Source organism: Coenobita brevimanus, chromosome 112 (genome assembly GCF_032717465.1).
Source record: "Coenobita brevimanus isolate Jiangsu-jjx chromosome 112, ASM3271746v2, whole genome shotgun sequence".
NCBI classification, from domain to species: Eukaryota; Metazoa; Arthropoda; class Malacostraca; order Decapoda; family Coenobitidae; genus Coenobita; species Coenobita brevimanus.
In genome coordinates, this window is record NC_137065.1 from 35096511 (window position 1) to 35122285 (window position 25775).

The 25775-nt window shown below is 41.2% G+C and overlaps 1 protein-coding gene across 1 annotated transcript; it reads right to left on the reverse strand.

Annotated features, from left to right (window-relative positions):
- Positions 1-1070: 1070 nt before the first annotated feature.
- On the reverse strand, positions 1071-25499 carry LOC145418162 (dynein axonemal intermediate chain 4-like). The gene is made up of 15 exons (XM_080286683.1): positions 25377-25499; positions 21029-21130; positions 19297-19351; positions 15728-15934; positions 14796-14923; positions 12636-12736; positions 8524-8661; positions 7830-7920; positions 6599-6674; positions 5222-5303; positions 4990-5116; positions 4468-4659; positions 3306-3485; positions 1385-1491; positions 1071-1113 (listed from the first exon to the last, which is right to left on the reverse strand). Exons 1-15 carry the CDS (start codon positions 25497-25499, stop codon positions 1071-1073), a joined length of 1752 nt encoding a protein of 583 aa, XP_080142809.1.
- Positions 25500-25775: the final 276 nt, after the last annotated feature.

Consider the following 25775-nt stretch of genomic DNA (forward strand, 5'->3'; position numbering starts at 1 on the left):
GTACTCCTTTACATTCATAGGTGTCCTTTGTTCTCGTTGGGTTCCGTTCTCCTCTCGTTCTGTCTCCCTCCATCTCCTTCTCTTCTCTTCCCTGTTCTCTTCTTCTTCGTCGCCTTCCTCGTCTTTCTTCTTCTTCTTCTAAATTCTTGCGTTCTAAAGCACTTATTTTCTTCTCTTTTCTCCTGTTCATCCCTTCTCGTTCTTTCGTTCTTCCATTCATTAATTTCTCCTCGTGTGCTCTGGTATTCTGGCTTCTTGTTTTATTTTTCTCTTCTGCTCTTTTTAACTTTTTTTTTTTTTCGCATTGTTCATTCCTCTTGGTTCCTCAGTGCTCTTATACTTCAGTGATTAGGTCTTTATCTTCTCTCTCTCTCTCTCTCTCTCTCTCTCTCTCTCTCTCACAATGTTTTCACGTTCTTATATCCATTTTCTGTTGTATCCTGTATATTCACTCGTCTCGGAAATCCTGCTTCGTTTTCTAAAATCCCTGTAAATTATCATCTTGAGCAATTTCTTCATTTCAGCACATCCCTCATAGTCCAGATTTCATCATTTAATTTTTTGTCTTATTTTCTCGCGAATCACGCACCTTCTCTTCCTTTCATTAACCAGTAATTTTCTCCTTTTTCATCTTTTCCTCTCTCTCTCTCTCTCTCTCTCTCCATTTCACAAATCAACCGTTTTCTTTCTCGTTTTTCCACACCTTATCAAAACTCTTCTGCATGTCATGTAATTTCTCTCTTTTTTTTTCTTTCAGCAAAGTCATTATTTACATTTGTTCTGTTACATATGCATAAACTGCTTAGAACATTACACTCTTTATAGCTGTCATTTTCCAAACTCATTTCCTTTTTCTAATATTCTCGAGAGTTACTTTTTGTGGAAGTTTATCACCACGTTACACACCACATACCGCTTCCTTCCTTTCCCTATCGCAAAGTCGTCTTTCAAACACATTTCCCTCTTCAAGCAATCACATCAGTCACTTTCTGCGACAAATCACAATCATATCACAAACTATATTTCTTCCCCATTTTCTCATCCTCCTCTCTCAGTCTCCTTTTATCCCGCTACTCGTGGTCTTGGTCCGATTTCAGCCCGAGCACTGAGATCCTGCGGAAGTAGTAATAAAGATCTATTAAGATCTTGAACAATTTTGACAATAAAGAAGTGTCCATAGCAGTATGTCTGGCAGTTATATTTTAATATTCGCTTTAGCTGTGTTGCCGAGCGTGTAGTAACTAAATGAGCGAAGGTATATATTTATATATATATATATATATATATATATATATATATATATATATATATATATATATTATATATATATATATATATATATATATATATATATATATATATATATTTATATTTGTTACGGAACCTTTTAAGTACGGTGGAGAATCGGTGGAAGGCGGTGGAGGTGGTGACGGTGAGGCCTTCTAAGTGAACCACACGCACTGCACCACTCCTGTCACCCACCACCACGTTCTGTTGGGAGGTTACAGTGGTTAAAATGCAACGGTACAAGCTGTTAGGGTGGCACTGTGGTACGGTTAGGCTTGATTACATTTGGCTAGGTTTGGTTTGGTTAGGTTAGGCTGGGTTGGGTTAGGTTGAGTTGGGTGTTTGGGTTGGGGTTGGTTTGGTTTGCTTTAGTTTGGTTTGGTTTGGTTTGGTTTGGTTTGGTTTGGTTTGGTTTAGTTTAGTTTGGTTTGGTTTGGTTAAGTGGAGGTGGTTAGGATACGTTAGGCGACGATGGTGAGGCACTGTAGGTGATTCATACTCAGTGCACCACTCCTGTCACCCACTACCACGCTGCTTTAGGCAATGGAGCGGCTAACCCTCTGAATATTTTACCAATGTTAAGGTAAGCTATACTGTATACTTCATTTTATCACCTGTCTATGCGCAGAAGTAGAAACGTGGTAGACTTACGAGGCAGGGACAAACCAGAGTGAACCACAGCACATCTTTCCAGATTTTTTAGACTGATTCACACTGGTCAGGACCGATCCCGTGAAAGTTCTGCTGAGGCAGTCTGATCTGTCCAGACTGGTTAAAGAAATCCTCTGTCCTAAGGATGATTGGCTTAGACTAGTCTCAAATCCATTCTCATAAAGCTGCACATTAGCACCATGTGACAAGGGCAGTCAAGAGCGTTTCGGTGTCAGTGGTAAACAGCTGATGGTGCAAAGATGGAGGACGTAATAAAAATACTGATACTACAAAAAATCGAATTTTGCACAAATGACGTCCAGTACTGACGTGGTAAGGCGATATAATGTAGATGCCTAGTATAATCAGTGATTACTTAGGTCTAAATTGACAAGAGATCATTCAGTTACGCTTGAAGTAATCCAATATTTACATCGGCAAAAGTGTGCGAATTTCTATACAGTATTGCAAGATAACGACGGCTGTAAAAGCAATTCCCAGCAATAATTTTTCAAGGACAAATGCTGTCATCTTTGCTCAAGGTAATTACAATGCGATGTTCGCCAGAAATTTAGGATTAAGGTTTATTTCTCCTTATGGCGTGATTCTGACCCTATCATCATGACAGAGTGTGAACAGTGCCGAGTACTCGCATTTTTTTTCTTCTTTTAGGTGAGGAGAAAAGCTCTTGTACGCTACGTTAAAAACCTCGATATTTTTAGTTCAGCTGATTCATTTTCTTTTAATTTCCTTTTGTTTACCCAGTTCAGCTGATTTTATACATGGCTATGCCTACTCAATCCTCCCATGGAGTAGGAGCTTAAGTCAAGATGAAATCGGTCTTAATTTATTCTCAAATAAATCTAAGGCTGTCTAAACACTTCAGACCATTCTGGACTGGTCCAAAATGGCTCGTGAAAATCCCCATTTCGTTAATATGACAGAATTTCTCTATGTATTCCCTAGATATAATTGTAATGAATGATCCTGAGTTTCCAGGCAATGAGGTTACTCTAGCTGGTCTATGATTTAGTGCATAACAACTCTTCCACAAAGGCGGGAAATCATAGAAGGAAGACTTAACTCAGTGTATCTGTGGCACTGCTGCCCATGTTGAAGGGCTCACAACAACCATACATAAATACTAAGTGTCTCAGGAAGTCTAAGGTTTTATGTTAATTATAACTTTTTATACAGCATTTAAAACTGTGATAATGTAGCCAATAAAGTAAACTTCTATTAACACTCTGGCTCCTATGACACTCTCAGCTTAATATATATATATTTGGCTTAGGGAGGAGAAGGATTGTTAGAGCTGTCCTGGACACGAGTGTTAACTACCAAGGTACTCGAACTAATTTACATACCCTGGTGTGGGGACTAAAGGCGACACAGGTTGCGGCGGGTACAGGGTGTGTGAGGGCGGGTGTATGGGTGGACACTGATATATCCCACAGATGCAGCCCCCCACCGTGCACACCCGCCACAAGGTTACCATACCACGGGCACCAGCACGCGTCAACGTAACCACCGGGACCAGAGGATGCCTAAAAGAAAATGGATAAAATTGTTGCCTGTTGATTATACGAGGATCATTATGGCAGATGATGATTTTTACCAAGCCACAATCTTCCCTTACAATACACATACAATAATCAATTTCACACCTAGGTTTCCAACTGTACTGCAGGAGGATGCATGAAAAAGAAGGCTTAGGTTGATGTCTTATTAACTGCACATCTGCCACAAGGTTACCGCACCCTGAAGCCTGGCAAAAGAGGGAGAGTCAGCACTGTCGTGCAGCGGGAATGGCTTCAGTGTGCCAGTGAGACAGAATCATTTATTATAATCAACACAATCAGTATATATACTGCGTTAATGAAGAAATGACAGTGCATCACTAGTTCTCTTAATCAAAGGTTCAGTCCTCCTCCTACCTCTACTCCTCCTCCTCCTCATCATCACAAGACGGTTCTCTCCATCTAAAGATAGAGTGTAGTAGGATCCAGAGTCAAGGAAAGGAAAAGTACGAAAGAGGGCAAACCATCAAGTGCATGCCCAGTGAATTGGACCAGACCAATCTCACATCTTTAGATCCCCTGAATCCTGTCTATACCTCACAGGCCAAAACATCTACAGATTTTTAACATTTTGCATTTTTCTTTATTAACTCACAACCGCCATATAGAGTTAACTATTCCTTACTAATCGATTAATCAGTTTGTTTGCTCATGCAGTCTGTCGTGGAAGGGGTTGGTCTGTGATGTCAGCGGTGTAAGGCTGTTATGTAATGAAGGTTCTTTAGGATGTAGTGTGGATGTGGTATGCATAAATGTGTGATGTGTTTGTGTGTGTGATGGCAGTGCTGTACGATGGGTGGGTAGTTGCTCTTCTTAAGGATGCAGTGTGGCTGTGATGGATTTAAGTGTGTGGTGTGATGTGTAGGTGCTTGGTGTGTGGTATGTGTAAGGTGTGTGGTGTGCAAGGAGTATGATTACAGTGGTGTAGTGTGGGTGTGTAGTTAGCCACCTGAGGGTTCCTAAGGATGCAGTGTGGCTGTGGTTTGTCCAGATGCCAGACTCTGATGGTGTCGTCGAGGGCTGCCGAGAGGAAGACTGTGGCTGGGTCTCCTTGCTGGTTAGGGCGCCAATCGAGTGCCGTCACCAGGCCGCGATGACCCCCAAACACCGCCACGCTGCCACGACGCTCGAACGTGCGGCACTGGTGGATGACAATTACGAAGAAGAAGGCTTAGATTAATGCCTATCGACTACGCTAGGATCAATAATAGACACAATCAGGTTTACTCTGTGCTGGTAAACTTCCTGATATATGACAGTTAAATGTCCATTCAATCCAAAAGTAGTTCATCTGATGAGAAAAAAAAAGCATTTTCAATTACAGAACATGAAAATTACACAAGAAAATATATAATGATTTCACAGTGTCATGACTTGTTCAGACAGATGACTATGCCCACATATCCATACGTGCTCCGTTCAAGAACATGTCGATCTGAAGTGGAAAAAGGCACAGTGCCTCCCCACCTACCACAAGTAGATGCCCGGCCACAGTGCCAACCAGGTATGACGTTGGGTCGCCTGGCCTGAACTTAAGGCTGGTGGCGGGGACAGAGTCTGGCAACAGCTGGCCGCCTCCACCCTCACCAACAGGGCCACTGCCACCGCCACAGCCTCTCCCACTGCTACCATTACCGCCACCATCACCGCCACCACCACCACCATTAACACCACCGCCCTTGCCCTCCATCACCCCCTCCAGCTCCTCCTCCTCTGGTAGTATCTCCTTCAGTCCCCCTATAATTTCCAGAGATACCCAGGGTGGCAGACACACCTTCATCAATGCTGGAATATAGGAAAAATTTTAATTTGTGAGGAGTAGATGTAGATAAAAATACAGTGATGACTGTTGAGAGAGAAGGTGACTCTCAACGTAATGTGCTGGTGAATGGAAACTTGATTCATTGAAGGAGATGAAATAGCTGATGCACTGCAGCTAAGAGTAAGGTGGTGATTGTTGAAAGTGGAGGTGATCCTTAGAGTATGTGCTAAAGAATGGAGAGTAAACACACACTGTAAAGACTCCTGTGCAGTTACAGAAAAGAGAGGTAAATGCGCAAAGGAAGTGCAGTGAGTGTGAGTGTGATTTCAATGAGTGAGCGCAGTGATGCGTTAAGTTTTGGATGTACGAGTAAATCGGTCTTGTTGTTGTTGCTGTTTAAGCACGATCTGTCTGGATATGCAGACCCGTCTACCACAGGTTAGCAACTGCTTCTGTGGGACCATCTTACAGATACAGCACTGTAGGCTACATACACCGTGTAAGAAACAGGAACCAATATGCGGTAGACAGCTCCTGGCCAGGGTCGAACCTCGATCATATCCGCTACAAAGTACAGGGAAGTATGAGAAGATCTGGCTCCCAAGTGAATGCCACAGGTGCTTAACTTCACCTAGGGCTAGGGTACACACCACCTCCATGTGTAGGCTCCTCGTCAGCGCCTGAAAATCAGTGTTGAGAGTAAATGCAGAAATTATAAATGTGAGTAATTATCATCATCATGACTTCATTTGTATCGCTAAAGGACTTTGGTGAAGCAGGGTCCACAGTGCAAAAGAAGCTACAGTAAAATGCCAAAGACGAAGAACTAATGCCCACATGAAGTTTACGAAAAAATAAAGCGTGAGTACCCTACAGTACACTCACATATGATGCTATACAACTTACTAGCTCACCTGATTGATCCGTGTCGTCCCACGAACAGTAGGTGAGCGCTGTGAGTGCTTAATGTGAGTGTCATAAATGTGAGCTTTAGTTCGTACAATGAATGTTGAGTGTCAGTCAACAGAAATACAGCAACACATGGCGTATGACAGTGAAATGAGGAGGGAGAAAGGGAGGGAAAGACTGAGGATGAGGTAAGTTGATGAGGTGGAAAGGCAGAATGAAGGTGGTGTGAAATGGGGGAAGGGCAAGCTGACTGCAAAAGACAGGGTGACATGGAGGCAGATTGTTTCTGGCTGCCTCCTTTATGATTAAGGTGTCTGGCTTTAAACAGACAGATAGACAGACTTCTGAGCGCTCCGTGTCTCCGTAGCAGTCACTCCACCGTGCAGTGACAAAGTATGGTGTAACTTACTAGTACACCTAAATGCGCCGTGTCGTCCCAGCAGCCATTCCTTCACGGTCCCATCTTCCGAGGCAGACACTAGTGCCTGTCGCCGTCCCTCCTGACCCACAGCACAAACGAGGTCCACATGGCACATGTAAACAAACAGTGTCGTAAGTAAACAGTTTAATAATTAGGTTGATACTATCGTGAGTATGCAGATAAACAATAGCATGCGAGAAAACAAGTATTAAGGTTTCCATATGTTTCTAAGCATAACAAATAGTAGAACACAAGGGTTCCACAAGTCAGCAAAGATTAAGTGTAAAACGTAAAGTATATTGGTTGCTCTAGCGAATTAACAAAAGACATTTATTGTAAGTGAACAAACAACAGTACACAAGCAACCATATTCTCGTAAGCATAACTTCTTACAACGATGACGTACTTTTTACTTTACTCAGGCCACTGACAGATGATTATTATTCAATTTTAGGCCCACTAATAGTAAAGGGGCCAATGGAGGCTGAATCTGATCCCCCCCACTCATAATGTCTTTCCTAAACCGAATAAAATCGTCTGATTGATAGCAAGAATTAAATAAAAAGTGCGCCAACACTTTCAAGATATAGGGCTTTCTATCAAACTCAGGGGAAAGGATGTCGTTGTACTAAAAGAGTTAAGCAAGAGACAGACAGACCACTCAACCAGAAGTGGAAAGAGTGGTAGAGCAGGGCCAATGATTTTAGAATAACTTAAGTAACACGGGGTGAAATAGTGTAAATATAATAGGGCAGTGATAAGAAATAGGGAAATGAGCATGGAAGTGATCCCCATTTTAATGTGCGGAAGTGAAGCTTGGACTTTGTTGGAAGGACTCACGTTAAAAGTGAGAGGAGTTATATAAGAGAACCATGTGGAATTATGCGGAGACAGAAAAATGAGAAAGTTATGATGTTGATATGGATGTGCTGGAAGGTGTTAAAAGAAATAAGCTGGTCATGTGAAGAGAATGCAGAATGAGATTAACTAAGGGAGTGCATATGAGTGTGGAGAGTGAGAGAGGAAAGAGAACACCGAGTATGAAGTGGAGAGATGGGGTGGAGAGGTATATGAATGCGGATGGTATAAGTTCAGAGGGCTACCTGATGGAGAAAGACAGTGACATGGGGGAAAACTATTCGTGGCCGCCCCCTCCAGGATTAAAGCGTCTGGTTAATTGTAGATACAGTATATAGACTGATGGAATTGAAGTACTAACCTGAGCTTGGGATGAGGTTTGAGGGTTGGCAGATTGTGTGATGCGCCACTCAACTGACCACACGGGGCCACAGTGCTTGTACACACTCCCACTGCAAACACAAATACAATGCCAGATTTCAGTGATATGTGGGACCGTGTTGCAGGTGGCGTAGGAGGCGTCGCACCACCTTTTCTTCATTTTTTCCCCTCATATTACACCTTGCCATTCTCTTTTACATTAACCACATCGCCTAAATATTGACAAAGTGTTCATCAGCTGCATACATAAGGCTACTGAGGTGTAATATTCACAAGAAATTGTTGAGGGAGGGGTGTTTCAAATCTTCAGACCCACTTACGAATGCGAACACTGTTTTCACTCGCACTTCGCTTTGTCATATGTCAGGTAAAAAGTTTTTAACATCAGATTGCATTGCTGGCCTTATGTGAACTTGGAAGGCTCCCCGCTGAGCAGTTCCCATGAGTCTTACTAACCTGCGTCCGTATTCACAGAGGATGATAACCACTTTCTATGTAAAAGACCCCAAAGAAGCGAACCATTATCAAATATCACTTTAGTCATATTATTTTAAACATAACTATTGACCTTAGTTTTGCTGTGAACTGTTTGGTAACTGGATGAGTGAAAAATGAAGTATGAACAAGCAGTCTTATGCACGCCTAATGCTCAGGAAACTTTATGAATATTGTACCTTGTGTCCAATAGCAGTAGTGGTGTTGGGGTGTCCAGCTGGTAGACATGCAAGGTGCCGTCCAACAGAGCCACGCAACACAGCTGTGGTGCAGACGGACAGCAGCTCACCACCGTCGCAGCGGCACTGAGGTTCACTCTGAAAATTGATAGGCACTGTAACGGTGCGTGTGTGTGTGTGTGTGTGTGTGTGTGTGATTGCCTACCTGCCCGTCTGTCTGTCTGTCTGTCCTTCAGTCTATTTGTCTATTCGTCTCTCTCTCTCTCTCTCTCTCTCTCTCTCTCTCTCTCTCTCTCGTTATCTGTATCTATCTGTTTCTGTATCTTTGTCTCCGCTCAGGGACGCTGTGCTATAAGACAAGTACGGTATTGGTGTCAACTTCAGTCCTCATGCAGGCCATGTACGAGCCAGGAGGGGTGTCTGTAGTGAGTGTACTGTAGAGTGCATGCATGTCTGTGTGTTATGAGAACGTTTGTGTCAACATTATGAATGGACAGAGTGGGAAAACATGATGGAATACCACCACCTGCGTTACTTCACTCTGGCCGTACGTAAAGACAAATGTCTATGACAATCACTACAAGCATTTTTCGTTATCTGACGACTAGTCGTTATATTTTTACAAGAATATTCAAACTAGAGGAGACAGAAATAGCCTTTATGAAGTGATCTCTGCAAGAGGTAAATCTTTGACTGAATATAATCGTCTTGTGGCATCCATAATACACTATTAAAGAACGTCAGCGATGTAAAGGGGTTTAAGCGCCACTTCCCACCAAGGCCAGAATCACACAATTCTGAGGCAAATTGTCCGATCGTGTAGCAATGACCAGAAATTAAAAGAATACCCTATGGCACTGAGCTACGTTCAGATTATTCTGTATTCCACGGTCACCTACATTATGTCTGAACAAGAAAAACGGCTTGTCCAGAATGCGATCACGTGAAATAAGTTGTTCTTACAGTTATTATTCTAATTTCCACAATCAGACAATCTGTGTCAGGATATGGACCGTATTTTAGGTGCAGCAGGAGGCATTATACCATCTCTTCCCTGGAGATTTATTATGTATATTACACATTACCATTCTCTTGTACGTTATATACTCGTACATCAATTTAACATTGATGTAATTTTCATCATTAACATTCAAGAGGATATTAAGCTATAATGTGCAAAATAAATAGCTATGGAAAAGGTGTTACAAAATCTCCAAATCGACTTAGGATACGACCCTATGTCCGATTTCGTCATGAGTGTCAGTAAACTCATGGGCTCCCTGGAGGGTGATGGCCAGTGGCGTCACAAGGGGGGGGCTAGGGGAGGCTTAGCCCCCCCAAATCAAGGACTCAGCCCCCCCAAAATTGCAGCCCCTCCAAAATAATAATAATAAAAAATCACCAGCTTACATAGTATGCTTGCAGCTCTGCATTGACCCACCAGCTTTCCCCCAACCCCCTACCGCCAATCCACTTTTATTCGTGCATCCATATTAGTTTAATACAATATCATTTATAGCTATATAATGTAATTAGTTATTCACAATTTACGTAAACCTATGACTCAAATCATAATAGTTTCCCATATACTTTTTCCAAGCTTGGTTTTCTTTTAAATATATTTATTGCACAAAGAATGCAAGATTGTATTACATTTATCAGACTTATTATATATTTACAATATATAATATGGTATATATTAATCACGGAGCTTTAAAAATTGGATTATGCAGTCTAAAATATCTGTGCCCGTATTATTAAAAACTCCTAGAAGTAAAAAGTTCCTCTCAAAGTGAAATTTGGCTCCTAACTTCTAGAAGTACTCCTAAAAGTTACTTTTAACTCCTAAGTTTACTCGTAAAATCGCTATAAAATAAAAGTCCTCCACAAGGACTTTTAAAGGAGATAGTAAGGCTTTTAGTAACAGTAAACACAGTAACTGCGTCCCTCAAACACCAAGAGGCAAGACAACATAGACCATGGCTGACCGACACCACCCACCACGCAGAAATTTTCGAGCTCGGAAGGATGCATCGTATGATGATCAAGAACTTGTAAGAAGGTACCGTTTCGATCGTGAGAGCATCTTGTTTATTACTGATTTAGTAAGAGATGTACTGGAAAGGCCCACACATTGAAACCATCCTCTCACACCCGAGATGAAAATATTGATACTATTTAGGTACCTTGCAACTGGAAAAATGCAGCAGTGTAATTGTGATGACTTTGGACCATCGTAGCCATCAGTGAGCAATGTGATAAAGGAAACACTCTATACTCTAACTGCTCCATACGTTGTTAAGAGTTTTGTGAAGGTCCCTCGTACACTCCCTCCGTCCAGTTTCTCTTTCTCCTGAATTTATGTGCAGCCGTGGAATCTTGAAATTGTGCCATTGTTGACGGTCACTGTGCCACGTACACACGATGCCCCGATGGGAGCAGGCACGATCAGCTGACCACACGGTCGATGTGTTTACATTTTATCCATTATATCGACATTCGTAAAGAATCATAATTTATGATCAAACAGATGTTGTTTCTATATATAAAAGCTAGTTTTTCATTTTTAAACTACTTACTGATAATTTTTTTAAATATATTAAGCAGAGATTCTTTGTGTTGATAACACTTTATGTTTGGAGCGAAATTACTACTACGAGTCCTCCTAGGAGGAACTTTTAGAAGCACCTTTCAGCTACAACCACTTTAGTAGTAATTTTAAGAGTACTTCTAGAAGTTTTTATTAATACAGGCCCTGATCTATGCAATTTTTCACAAATTCGAATGTTCAGAGTATCGGAACTAGGAATGTTTGTTTACATTGAGAAGTGTCTGTGAACTGTGGCTAAATCCTGTGTTGTTTTCGGTTTTATTTGAATGTATTGGTTTCAGTGGCTGTATAGACGTTACTACGTTCCGGTATATTGCTAGCCACCTCACTTTACCTGTTCATTTTTGTTTTTACAGATATGAGATCTAGCCTATACTCTATACAAAGTCAGCAGTACTTGGTTCAGTCGACACTCGACAGTCAGAACTGAATGTCATTTCCCTTTTATAGGCTATTCTACATTAATACATTTGCGGATATCAGCCAGCAGCCACTCAAGTGATGAAAAGGTTATTTAAAAATCTTCAGGGACAGAGTGACATAAGGAAATTCTCACCCGCACCTCCAAAGATGACTCAGATGAATGCCAAGAAAAAGTGGCTGTTATTGGGAATGAGGTGCCAGAAGCAACCCCAGATAACCCCAAAGCTGAACCCATTCAGACATGTGTAAGTAGCCCTATATCAAACTATTTCAGTAGTCATTTTATGAAGCTTAGGCCAGGATTTTTTTTATTGATTTATTTTTAAATTGACTAGGCCTAGGCTATTTCTCATTGTTGCAAATATATTGTCCTAAACGTACAGAGTGGGACAGTAGGCTAAATCTCTCTCTCTCTCTCTCTCTCTCTCTCTCTCTCTCTCTCTCTATCTCTATCTCTCTCTCTCTAATATATACTATATTTTCTCATTATTTTTTTAGCCACCGCCCAGCACAAGTGATAACCTTGATATACCTGCTGAAGAACCGGCATGAGATCTATTTTATAATTTTTGTTTTTTTGTGAACGGCTTTGTTTTCCTATCACAGTACCGGTAATGGAAGATAAATCTTGGCAATTATATCTATATACATTGAATAAAGAGCTTCTTTGAATTATCAAATTTAATATGGTAAGACTAAGAAACCGTTGATACCACATAATACTAGCAATTGAAGAAAAACTATTATCTGCAAAAAAGCTTTATACAATTACCTTGTACACATTATATCATAAGGCTTACTGATACCTGGCATTAGGCCCATCAATATTCATGTGTCCTATAAGTTTCTTATTAATAGCCTATGAGACCTTATTTTACTTTTTCTTCATCTATAGGCCTCAAAAATGCCCCTAAAACTGCTCAATTTCCGAAAAATTTTCCGGGGGGGCTTACAGCTCCCCCCCGTACCCCCAGCTGCATAGGCTCGCTTCGCTCGCCCCCCCCCCCTTCTACCTACACCAGAGCTACAGCCCCTCCAAAATCTGACCCCTGGTGACGCCACTGGTGATGGCACTAACCTGACTTCCGGGTGTCCTATTCTCTTGGCACTCCACCCACACAACAAACCACCCCCGCCTCCCGTGAAGCAGGGCTCTCCATACGCCGCCACCACCAACCACTGCAAAAGAAGAAAAAAAAGAGACTTGAACGAAAGCACAGTAGCACCACCTCGACGTAGACGAAGATGGAGATCCGCGGACTTTCCATAATGTTAGAAATATGGGACACGGCGGTAAAATGTAGGTCTGAATTGAGTTAGATCACCGTCACATCACTACATGGTTTGTTTATATTTGCTAGACTGGATTTGAGTGGTGTATCTCTTATTATTTTGGAGATTCGTGGACACAGTGCTAAATTCCTGGCTCTCAAAATATAATCTAACGTAATGGATCTTAACTGTGAAGTGATATAACTCTGACCTAACCCAATTGAGACCGACATTTACGCCACGTCGGTAATATCCTTACGTTTTGGAGCACCGTAGAGAGGGGGTGATTATTTTCCACAGGTTTCAACTACCGAGAGCACGAGTCATTGAGTAGGGAATCCAATTTTGCTGGCGTCACTGTCATCCCTTAAAATATAATCCGTGGCAGCTGAGTTTACTTCGGACTCCGTAATTTCTGCGCTGCCGGGCAAACATGAGCAAGGGGAGGAGCAAAATATTCGCGAGGCATAGTTACGGTAAGCCATTTTTTTCAAAGCGCTCCTGTTTTTTTTTTTTTTTTTTTTTTTTTGTCCTGGAAGATCACCCTCACTAAACCTACCTAACCCCACTTAATTTAATCTAACCTAAACTAATACTAAAAGACAAAGACACATCCTCATGGAAAAGTAAAAGTCCCGAGATCGACTGCAGTTTTGATATTTGCACCCAGGAGCACAACGCAAAGGACGCTGTGAGAAGTATTATTTACTCAGAGATGTAACCTTTAATGAAGCTTTGTTTTTAACTGTTATAATAAGGTGCTGTTTTACGCACTTCATCAGATCATCTTGTTAAGCTTAGAAGATGGTCTGTGAAATGGAGAGGCAAAAGCATCTTAAGGCTGCAAGAAATAACTACAAGAAAGACATTACTGTACTGTATGGAATATGGCAGGCTACCTGTTTTTCGTAGTCCCAACTGGAGGAGGAGGAGAAGTTTTCGATTTATGCCCATCGACTTAACTAAGGTCATAATTGTTACTAGTGCCATAACTGGACCACTACTAGGGTGCTGTCTTAAGCTGACTGAAATAGTCTCACGTATCGAGAATCCGGCAAAAATTTTACGGCATCAAAGTGAATGGGTTGATAGGAGTATTACTGTATTTTCGTGCACATGGAGAGGACTTCGATTTACGAGTAACTTACGGAGGGCTTCGTTTCTATTTATAGAAAAGGAAAAGCGTTAACAAGATTTCAGACTTACTGACAGCAGATTCACACTCCTGCAACACACATTTTGATACAGAGAACAGTAATTAATTTACGGAGTCATATATGTATTTCCTTAGAAACCTTAGCTCTTAAAGACTATAGGCAGCGGTAATTTTTTTTTTTAGAATTGAAGTAGATGTCATTATCCTAACCCAATCTCCCACTAATAAATTGGTTGAATCCAGAAAGAAACAAAAACATAGTACTGTTGTAAAAGACCAATCAATAGAGTGCCCATGGAAGCAGATGATAATAATTCAGTTTTAAGCCATACACTCCCGTTTTGAGTGGCTTATGCGTTGCCCCTGTTCAAAGGAGTGTGTGTGTGTGTGTGTGTGTGTGTGTGTGTGTGTGTGTGTTTGTGTGTTGTACTCAATAACCAGAGCCTTCTCTGGGACCTAATGCTCGACTCCGAGGTTGCTAGCATTCATTCTGACCCACTAACCCACAGCAGTTATGAAAAAAAAAGAGGAGAAAAACACGAGAAGAACTGAAAACCTATCCATAATTCCGAGACGTACATGCAAGGCCAAGATGATAATTCACATCATCATCATCATCCACATGATTCACACACAGGCACACAAGTATTCATTCCCTGTTCTAAACATGATCTATATACAATACATTAAAAAAAAGTAAAGATTTTCCCATGTCACTTGGTTTCCTTGCAATACTTTTCTATTTTTATTATTGTTAGATGAAATCATAGTGAGATATATAGACTCCTGGCAGACGTTCGCGTGACTGACCTGTGAGTTGCAATAGGTGACGTGGTTGACCCTCCGTTGGTGGGTGTCGGAGCAGGCAAAGTTCCACAGCTCCTCTGCCCGACACCCTTCACCCTGACTGGTTGTGCGCCGCTCCTCTGCACCCTCTCCTGTGGTCAAGTGGGAAAGAATTGTCAAAAGTCGCTAAATTGACTCTCAAAAGGTGTCAAAATGTAGCAAAACACCAATATTAATATACATCAATAAGTAATCTTCATAACAATAATAATAATAATAATAATAATAATAATAATAACAATAATTATCAACATTATTACTTCATCCTTATCATTACAATCCCCCCAGCCTCAATTCTCACCTCTGAAGCGAGGTGAAGTATGATCCAGAATCAAAGTTCAGTATGAGAACCCTCAATGAATTGGAATTATCAGACATGTATTCATACAAATTATCAGGCACAGAAACAAAACACTGGGAAAGGTAGCCAATAAAGGATGCATATAACTTCACTTAATATTATTCCTTTCGTGAAAACCCGATTATTGTAAATGACTATCCCCCTCCCTATTTTTGTAATAGCAAATACTACTGTTACGCTTGAAAGGCGGAGATACTGAAGTGACAGCTACTGCACTTCAAAGCGACATTTAGCAGAGAGATGTCTAAAATTGCAGAGTGGGGTTCATGGAGTCAGTGAAATATGTTGAGGGTGAAGGGAGTAAAATTTCGAAAGTACAGCTGAACCGACGGATTTGATTAAGCTTTTCACAAATAACAGACAGATTAAGAGAATGTGAATAAACCTGTCCCTTCGATAACTCGCTTTTATGTATACATCTGTCCTGTCTGTTATATCCGCCTCTCCCATGCGACTCACATACCTGACCTCTAACCTCATCGATCACCTGCCTCGCACTCCCTCCTTCTCCTCCTGCCCCTCCCTCACCACCCACCTGCCTCGCCGTGCCTGTCCCTGGTGGTGGTGGTGCTGGTGTATCCAGTGTAGGCGTGGAGGAGGTGGATGTTGTTTGTGGATGAGAGTTGTCGCTCCACCCACCCCAGCCCTCTCAGCAGCCCTCCCACTTCCACACCACTACGCCCGCCTCCACCCTCATCTTCACTACCTCCATCTGTATCTGATTCTTTCTCCTCCTCAGTATCTTCCTGAAGAGAATTAATGGTTAACTCTCTCTCTCGTCCTGCAATGACACTAAAAATTACAGCACTGAGGATAATAAGTGAAGACGTACATTCAGTGTTTTAACAAATATAGTACATCTACCTATCAATCATATTATATCACTTTCAGGATTGTACAGTCCTGGGTCTAGACAACTTACTGATATTGAGGCGAGGGTCTTACTGGTCTTGCTGGTTGGGTTTAATTTCAGAGAGGACTCCCAAAATGCCAACACACCAACAGTATCGTTTTAATAAGAAGAGAAAAGTACTGTAAAAAGACAACTGCCGGAAAGCGTATTGTTAAGCTATTATACAGTTCCTTTTGACCAGTCGCCCGTCCCTGAAGTCACTGCTTGGACACTGAACCCTAACCAGCCCTCAGTCTTAAATCCCCGTGGGCCACAGTAGACTGGAGTGCCTTAAACTATGAATAAAATTATAGTATCCCAAAATCACCCTCCCACACCTTAATTTTAGACAGTGCTTCCATTCAGTATATATGTGTTTTGCATTTAGTCATTAATTTTATAATAAAGCTTCAACACGTCTTACTAAGTTAAGGAATTTCATAACGGTGGGGGAAATACTGCTGTCATTAACCATTTCCCTACAAGAACGTTCACCTAAGCTAATGAAAATCGTCTGCCATCAACCAGAATGATGTCATTGTGGCGTGACCTCGAGCTAGAGAGAGAGAGAGAGAGAGAGAGAGAGAGAGACGGGAGGGAAGGAGAGGAAAACAATATTCATACCTTATTCTTCTCCTGATACTCTCCGTAGTAATATTTCTTCACTAAATTCGTTTCTCCGTCATCGACACTCTCCTGTTCTTTCTGATCTGCGTAGTAAAGAAAACGAAATTGTATGAGTTACTACGAGAGACCGGCCTTTCTTCTGAACTTGCATGATACAGTACTTATTGCACATCATTGTTTTTTAGAGACTATTTTTTTTTTCTTTAGACCGAACAGTGTAGCAGTAAGACTTTCTGATCTATTTACAAGCTATTCTACTACAAATTATCAATAGTAAGCACAGCAGAGCCAGGCCAGTTATAAATGTCATAAATGCATTTTTTTTTTTTTATTTACCAAGATAAATGACTTTTTTTTTTCATCATGCAAAATATAGTTTGCCTATTTACATTATTTTCAGAGCCCGGATTTGGCCACGAATACCTCAAGTGATTTTTTAATGCCTTTCTAGTGAATTTACCAAGATAATGCCTATTTCATGATTGAGAGGGCAGAGGTTTAATCCTGATAATCTGAAGAAAATGCTAGGAATTATGTGCGATCGCGGAAGTGCGGATATCAAGAAACCGATTCGTAGCCAAGCGGTCCATTCATATCCAATTGGCCCATTGTTAACCAAGGGAATCATATACAGTAAAGGGGTAATTCAAGACCAACAGAGCGTTCCGTAACGAAGGGGCCGATTCGCAACCAAGCGGACGATTATTACGTAACAGGTCGATTAGCAACCATGGGGTAGATTCACAACCATGGGGTAGATTCACAACCGTGGGGTAGATTCACAACCATGGGGTAGATTCACAAACATCGGGTAGATTCACAACCAAGGGGTAGATTCGCAACCATGGGGTAGATTCGCAACCATGGGGTAGATTCACAACCATGGGGTAGATTTACAACCAATGGGTAGATTCACAACCAAGAGGCAAATTGGTAACCAAATGCCGAGTCGTAACCAAAGGGCCTCACTCGTACCTACACGTAACCAAGGGGCAGATTCGTAAACAAAAGACCGGTTTTTGCTATATTGGTCATTTCATATCCATGGGGCCGACTCGTAAAGAAGCCGCCGACTCATCACCGGGGGGGGGCAACTTGTAATCAAGTGAGCAATTCGCAACGAAAGGAAGCCATTCGTAAAGAAGAGGGAGACTCGTAACCAAGGGAACGATTCGTAACCATGAGGCCGATTGGTAATCAAGAAGCCCAATCTGAATCAAGGGGCCGACCAGTTACCAAGGGGCCGACTCGTAATCAAGGGACCGACTCGTAACCAAGGGGGCGACTCGTAATCAAGGGACCGCTTGTAACCAAGAGGCCGACACGTAATCAAAGGGTCGCCTGGTAACCTAACAAAACACTCGTAACAACCAAGGACCAATTAGTACCCAAGGGGTCGATTCGTACCCAAAGGTCGATTTGTCACCAAGGGGACGATTCGTAAACATGTGGCCGATTTGTAACAAAGCAGCAGGTACACAACTAAGCGACCGATTTGTAACCAAGGGATGACAGCTCGTCAGTCGAAGGATTTACCTTCATTATGAGTGAGTGTAATAATTTTTTTTTCATATCTATTTATTTATAAACCTATGATATAGCATGTGGCTGTAAAAATGCACACGCAATAGAGAAGGACTATACATTATATCCCAAATCCAACTCACACATTCTGGTGTGTTAGAACATGTATTGTTGGTGGAGGGAAGCTACAGCTGGGTAGCCCTGATACATTTCATGCTTTTGACTGGCTTGTCCGAGCATTCGCCCGCATTTGATGGCAAAGTGGCTTTGGCTTCCGGAGAAGAGGATGCCGATTATCGTTTTCGAGTGTACCTCATGCCATTATAAAGAAGCTAAATAAGAAAAGGAGCGCGCGCACAACTGGTAGGACGAAGTGGAATATCAGAGTTTTCTAAAATGTTTCAATAACTCGGAAAAAAAAAAATAAGTTGAGTGTCTAACAGTTTCAGTAACTCAGCAGAAAACACGCAAAGATAATTTTTATGTGCAGTATTACAGCAGTCAGTAATCTGACCACTTCATCATTATGGGGTAATTGTCATTTCTTTCTTTTACTGCATCGATATGCTATTGTTTAACTGAGGGAATCATCTTGTACTGGAAAGATTAATGAAAAATTACTACAGAGGCAAACAAAACTGTCTGGTAACAACGGGAATAAAATGTAAAAGAAAATGGTAATGGGTTGACAGGCTTAACAACAAAACTCCGGTGTCTTGGGCTCACTTAAAATCAGGTCCAATATGTTATCTATATTTGTTTGCTATTATTATTATTATTATTATTGTTATTGTTATTATTTTTATTATTATTATTATTATTATTATTATTATTATTATTGTTATTATTATTATTATAACTAATTCTATGAGGTCCTTCTCAATTTATTCTTTTTGTCCTCAGGCAATTTTATTTAGCTTAAGAATGACCTCTCGCAATGAAGGGCTGAAAACTCTTAATTTGATTTTTATCGCATAGAGGTAAGCATAAAATTACATAGACTCCCGTAGTGATGCACGTGTGTGTGTGTGTGTGTGTGTGTGTGTGTGTGTGTGTTTTACCTTGGGCGTGGTATTCATCGTACATGCTCCACTGGGTTACCATGCAGCAACTATCCTGAAACAAAGTTCAGTAAATAATTTTCTTATAAAATTTAGTAACAAACAATTTATCAACATGTGTCCTAAATCTATCAAGAAATGCGGTGAATGTACAATCTACTTCCCACGTTTATCTTGGAAAACAAATCACATGAACTACGAAGAATTGATCAGAAGGCAACAAGTGATATGCGAGATTCTGTTCGGTATTTTATTTGTCCTTCCAGCAAAACCAACTATACTTTCAAAATGGGATTGATCGTAGGGTAACAAAAAACATGGATGACCTTGCATTCTCCACTGTGTGTCTTTACAGCTGAACAAACTAGAATTGCGACATGGAATGGATAGCAAGATTGCAAGGGACATGCCAAAGTCTGTACTCTCTTTTCTTTGTCCTTCCAGCGAAGGAAACCATAGTTACAGGGGGGTGATGGACAGGGAAATGATCCTAAGTTATATAACAAGGCGCATCTTTTGCTTTGTTATAAAAGCGTTTTTTAACTACTTCCCGGTCCCCTGAATAGGAGGATGGTGCATTGCGGAAGACGGGTAATTTAAGTCCACCTGGTTTACATTTCAGCTGAACTTGATGCTATACAACAACAACAACGATGACGGCGACGACAACAATTTTGACGAAAACAATACGACAAGTAAATGATCGTAACTGTGCTTGTGGATTCGAACCCAGAGAAAGAATGAGAGGAAGAGGTGGACCGAAATCGAGGAGGAAACTTGAAATTTGTAATAATCCGAGGCTAAGATGGGGCACACGAACTGCCAATATGTCAGAACGGAGAGTATTGAGAAAGTTCTTTGTCCTGGACTGGACTGGCAGAGGCGGAAGTTGATGACTCACTACTGTGCAATATGTCTCAACTGACATCCATCACCATTTTCTCTCGGCACACAACATCACTTACCATTTCTGTTTTTGGAATTGATGTCAGTTTCTTCAGTCAGATTAACGGTTTCATATATCAGTTGTGCTTCAGCGGATATCAATTAGAATTTTCCACTGACACATAAACACCGTCCATCATATTATACTTTAAAGGTTTCATGCCAGATTTTTCACGCAAGTCACCCATTACATATAGATTAATTTCCCCTCAGTACCCTACTTTAACGTGTATAGTATAGCCCGCTAGAATCGTGTACAGATCTGTCGCTACAGGACTTTAATAGCTCCTCAGTACTTTAATAGCTCCTCAATAAACCTATTTCATATTAAAGAAGAGGGAAGCGTAGTAACTCATCTAACGCCATCATATGCAATACCAGTGCTAAAAGAAATCACAGTTACGAAAAGGAACTGAACATACCTTTGTGAATAAGGGACTAGGTTCAAACATGCGATACCTCAATAATCAGTTCAAGTGCTGTGACCACTTTGCCTCATGTGTCCTAAAATTCCACAAACACCCTCCTACACTGACTGGTGTAGTGGTGGTTGATTTTGTGTGGTGGCATCCATGGTGTAGCTGAGTATGTTTGGCAGGTCATCTCACGAGCCGATACACGACCTCTGCTACGCCACACCACACCACATCCCACACAAAACCATATCGAAACACACCAGAACACACACCAAAACACACAACACAACACACCATATCACACCACACAGCACACACTTCAACACAACCACACCTCACCACACCACACCACAAAACCACTCTGTACTGACCTGTGTGGTGGTGGTGGACTTTTGAGTGGTCTTGTCCATGGTGTAACTGGGTGGGGTCTGGCAGGTCATCTCACGGGCCCTTACACGACCACTGCTTCTCTTCTGTCTTACAAGAAGCCCATATTAATACATTCTGACTTGGATAATTTATCCACACTAATCCCAGAAAACCGTGTTCAACTGAGAGAAATTAGAGCAAAGTTAGAGATGATAAACAGAACACATTAATAGATAGATGTTTTGCAGAATAAACACACGTGGGGGACAAACAAACGCGCCACACTTTAATGAGTGATAAACAGCTTTAATTACAGTCATGAAATCCATCCATACATCACCCAATCCTACACTTCCCCATGAGGAGCGTAGGAGCCCGGGGCTAAGTAGTTGGTCCTGACATTTAAGATGAGAGTGACCAGCCTCACTCATCCCTGAGTGGCATTACATGAAATACTGTGAGCTTAACCCTGCCAATACAATAAGGCTACTTAAATTCATTCATCCAGCTGCTAGATGATTATATTTACTTAAGGAGGAGACCTTCTATACTGTAGGAGTTAGTGAAGGCTATTATCTGACCCCTCCAGATAGTCTCTTTAACTGAATAAAATCGTCTGGAAACAGGACAAATAAAAGAGCCAATGAGTCCTCGATGTGAGATGATTAATGAGTTGATATATATTCACCTGAAAAACTGAGCAAATCCCACAAATTGAATGCCAAGTCGGGGTTGCATAAAATTCTATTAGCCTTACGTATGAGGCAGAAATGAGTCGCCATGATCACTAGTCAAATTTAATACATCCAGGTCGAAAATTCCGCCCTCAGCTGAATAACGGGAACTGAGCGAGTTCAGGCTTCCCAGAATATGGTGATAGCCTACATCGTGAAAAACGAAAACATCTTTGACACGAATTAGTCGAGACTTTAATTATGTTCGGCTTGCTTGAAAATATAATAATGATGATGATGATGATGATACTAATACTTATGATGAAAATAATAACAATAACAGAAACAACAACAACAACAACAACAACAACAACAACAACAACAACAATAATAATAATAATAATAATAATAATAATAATCTATCTATCTATCTATCTATAGCCCGACGCCCTAATCCCGCAAAGGGTGGCCGCAGACAAAACGCCTCCAAGTCACTCCGTCACCCACCATTTGACTACCCTCCCCCCAACTCACCCCCCCCTCCCTCATATACCTCTCAACTCCATCCCTCCACCTCATCCTCGGTCTACCCCTCCCTCTCTCTCCCTCCACCTCACCTACATACATCCTCTTAGTCAGTCTTTCATTCTCCATTCTCTCCACATGTCCAAACCACCTCAGTGTATTTCTCCTAATCTTCTCAACCACATCCACATCTACCCCACAACGTTCCTTCACTTCTTCATTCGTCAACCTGTCCCTCCATGTCACTCCACATGCTCCTCTCAAGTAACTCATTTCCACTGCTCTCACTCTTGACTTGTTCCCCTCTTGCAAGGTCCACGCCTCGCTTCCATACGTCAGGGTAGGGATCACAATACTATCATGCAGTGACTTCTTAACTTCCATACTCACCTCCCTATTTCTCATCACTGCTTTCATTGTACCAACAAACTTCCTTCCCTGCTGTACCCTTTCACGTACTTCATCTCCCAAAGTTCCATCCTTACTCATCACACTACCCAAGTACTTGAATGCACTCACATTCTCTATAATAATAATAATAATAATAATAACAGCAACAAAAACAACAACAACAACAGTACTGATACTAATACTAATCCTAATGCTGCTGCTACTACTACTACTACTACTACTAATCTTCACACATAACTGGAAAGACAGTCCATTCCAGACAGTACCAGGGAATGGACAGTACAAATGTGCGTGAGAATGGAGGGAGCAAAGATTAATAAGATGCTCAGAAATGAAGGATGACAAGCTCCAACAACAGAGACACAAAGCAGAGGTTCTTTCTCTACATTTTATTGGTGAAATTTTACTGCATTACACATTATCGTTTGCTTCCATCTCCTCTAACTATATTATATAAGAAGTAATGTGGAGAGAGAATAAGCCTGAATGTGAAGTGTAGAAGTCTTATGTTAAGAAGCTGAGAGGGTGATGGGAAGCTGGCAGTGAAGCAGGGAGATGCTAAGAGAGGAATAAAAGAGTGAAAGAAAAACAGGGACAAAGGAAAGCTACTATTGTATACTGAGATGAGGTAAGAGGAGGGGTTAGAGTTTCAAATATAGACTGCATCTGAAGGAGCATAAAAAGATGGGGTGTACAGTAGAACAGAAGATCGATTTAAAAAGTGTGTGGAGGGGAACGCGAGCAAGACAGAGCACAAAGAGGAAGGTTAATTGGTAATGGAAAACAAATGCAAAGACAACAGAGGAAAGGAAACAATGGAATTCAGTAGAGAACATTCCACTGACTGCTAAGTTTAAAAGAGAGGTGAAGTCCTTGTCGCGTAGAGTTATGGATATTAATATATTAGTCAGACAAATATCAGATTCTCATGATATTCTGAAAAATGTGTTGGATTCCAGAGATCGAATTGTTGGGTCTCAAAAGTTATTGCTCACTGCTTCGTTATTTTTCGTAATGAAGCGAATAAGTGTTTAGATCCGCAACTGTACATCTCCATGAATACATACTTCCACCATCTCATTCTATTATTCACCCAGTCTTTTGCTTCCTTGGATTTCCTATCTCACATTCTTCTCATATCTGGCTCACGTTCTTCTTCTTCTTGACTTATCTCGCCGCCTCCTTCTCATGAATCACCTACATAGAGCTTTTTCACCACCCCATCCATGTCCATTCCCAGTGAGTAATCAAACCAACTAAGTGGGCTGTCTTCTTTTCACTGGCCAACACTTCCTTATTGGTCACCCTCAAATATTCTTTAAATCTCGTTTCTACTGCTCTGACACTTGATTTTGTGTAATTCTGGCATATTTTCCACAAAGATTTCAAGACACTTTCTCCACAACATTCATTTATTACCAGCTCTCTTCACTTCTCCCACTGCTACTCTCATGGGCAGCACATTCCTGTCTTGTGCATATCAAAATCCAGTCGTCTTTACCACCATTCAACTGTCGTCATTCCTAGACATCATTGTTTCTTTCAAATGCCTGTCTTGTCTTTACTCTCAGCCATTATATCGTTTCCATTTACTTTCTTCCACATTCATTAATACACACTGCATCTCATTTAAAAAGTGTGTGTGTGTGTGTGTGTGTGTGTGTGTGTGTGTGTGTGTGTGTGTGTGTGTGTGTGTGTGTGTGTGTGTGTGTTTTAGACTGATTAGATGGAATAGAATACTAGGGACATGTTGGCCATGGGAAGGTTAATTCTAGTGCTAGGAGAGAATTAAAGGTACGCAGAGAGAAGCAAAGACGCAAGAGGGGAATTAAACAGTAATAACAGATAAGAACATAAATCAACTAACAAAACTGTGTATTGAGATGTGACAAAGGGAAGGGGGGATAGGAGGTATAGGGCATAGACTGAATTTTGACGGAAATAGAAAGAAATATGGATGTAATAAAAAAAATGAGTGAAATGGTAGAAATGCAGAGTACGCAGAGGAAATGTAAAAAGTGGTAGAATAAGACAATACTGATTTTGTGTCATGGGAGAAATCTGTTAATACAGGGGTTACTAATAATGTCCCTTGTACCTCTCTAAATCTAATGTCCCTTCTACCTCTCTAAATCTATGTTATTATGTTTCTTTAACATGACAGGTCTACCTCAGTCTGAATAAAATCGTCTAGTGTGACATGAAAAACAAGTGAATAGGCATACCCGTACTGGATGGATTAAGGTTTGAAAAGCTTTGCTATCCTCACTTTAACTTGCCCTAAATTTGCGATCTCTCAGTCTATAATGCCGAGCCGTAGCAAAAGAGTAACACTAGACTATGACGCTATTATGAAGAAGTGCAATGGAAAATAGTTAGAGTTGTAAGAGTAATATTCTGGTAGTGAGCCAAGGGAAATAAGGCTGTAAAGTGAACGAACGCATCCGTCAAGTTAAAATAAACGAACTATTGTGCTGAGGGCAGTGACGAAGTGCTGGCAACTAATTTCCGTTCTGTGTACCATTTTGCACTTTCTCTTATCCAGCAAAATCTAGGTTAAGTTAGGTTTGTTTCTTAGTATCGGGTTAGGTTAGTTTTTTAGCCAGTTAGGTTAACCTGCTAGGTTAGGTTAGGTCTAAGTAAAGAAAAAAAGTAATGAAAGAACAATCATACTGCGAAAATCAAACTTAGCACCTAGTGGAAAAATTGTGTACAGGAAATGTGCGTGCTGGCCACTGACCTCATGGTAGAGGGACCACTGCGAGATGAGGATGGGAGCCAGTGCGTCTTCCTCGTGGACTGACGTGTTCTCCTGGTAGTAAAGGTCCAGTGTGCCCGTCTCCTGCAGCTGGACCCTCAACATCTTCGCGCCCCCGCCCATCCTGTCTCACCATGTACACAATCACGGTACGCCCACACCAGCTCTCTGCACAAAGGTTAATAAACAGCCTAATTCTGAAACTTAACCAGACGAATTTATATATCGAGGTGAAGAAATAGGGTTAGATTACTGCCTGTCGACCATACGAGGATAAAAAAGGCAGACAATCGAATTTTGTTCAATCCAAATACACGCTCACACACTCACGTCAGACTTACAGATATCTAAGAACGATGGCAGATGAGACCTAGGCCCGTA

What these genes read in the sequence shown, in the direction of transcription:
- LOC145418162 (XM_080286683.1), bottom strand. Translation starts at nt 25,499, where the DNA reads ATGTTGAGGGTCCAGCTGCAGGAGACGGGCACACTGGACCTTTACTAC. An exon ending in AGTGGTCCCTCTACCATGAG is followed by an intron (nt 21,131 to 25,376) that starts GTCAGTGGCCAG and finishes CTTGTAAGACAG; the next exon opens with AAGAGAAGCAGTGGTCGTGT. An exon ending in TGGCCGGGCATCTACTTGTG is followed by an intron (nt 4,660 to 4,989) that starts GTAGGTGGGGAG and finishes GTCATCCACCAG; the next exon opens with TGCCGCACGTTCGAGCGTCG.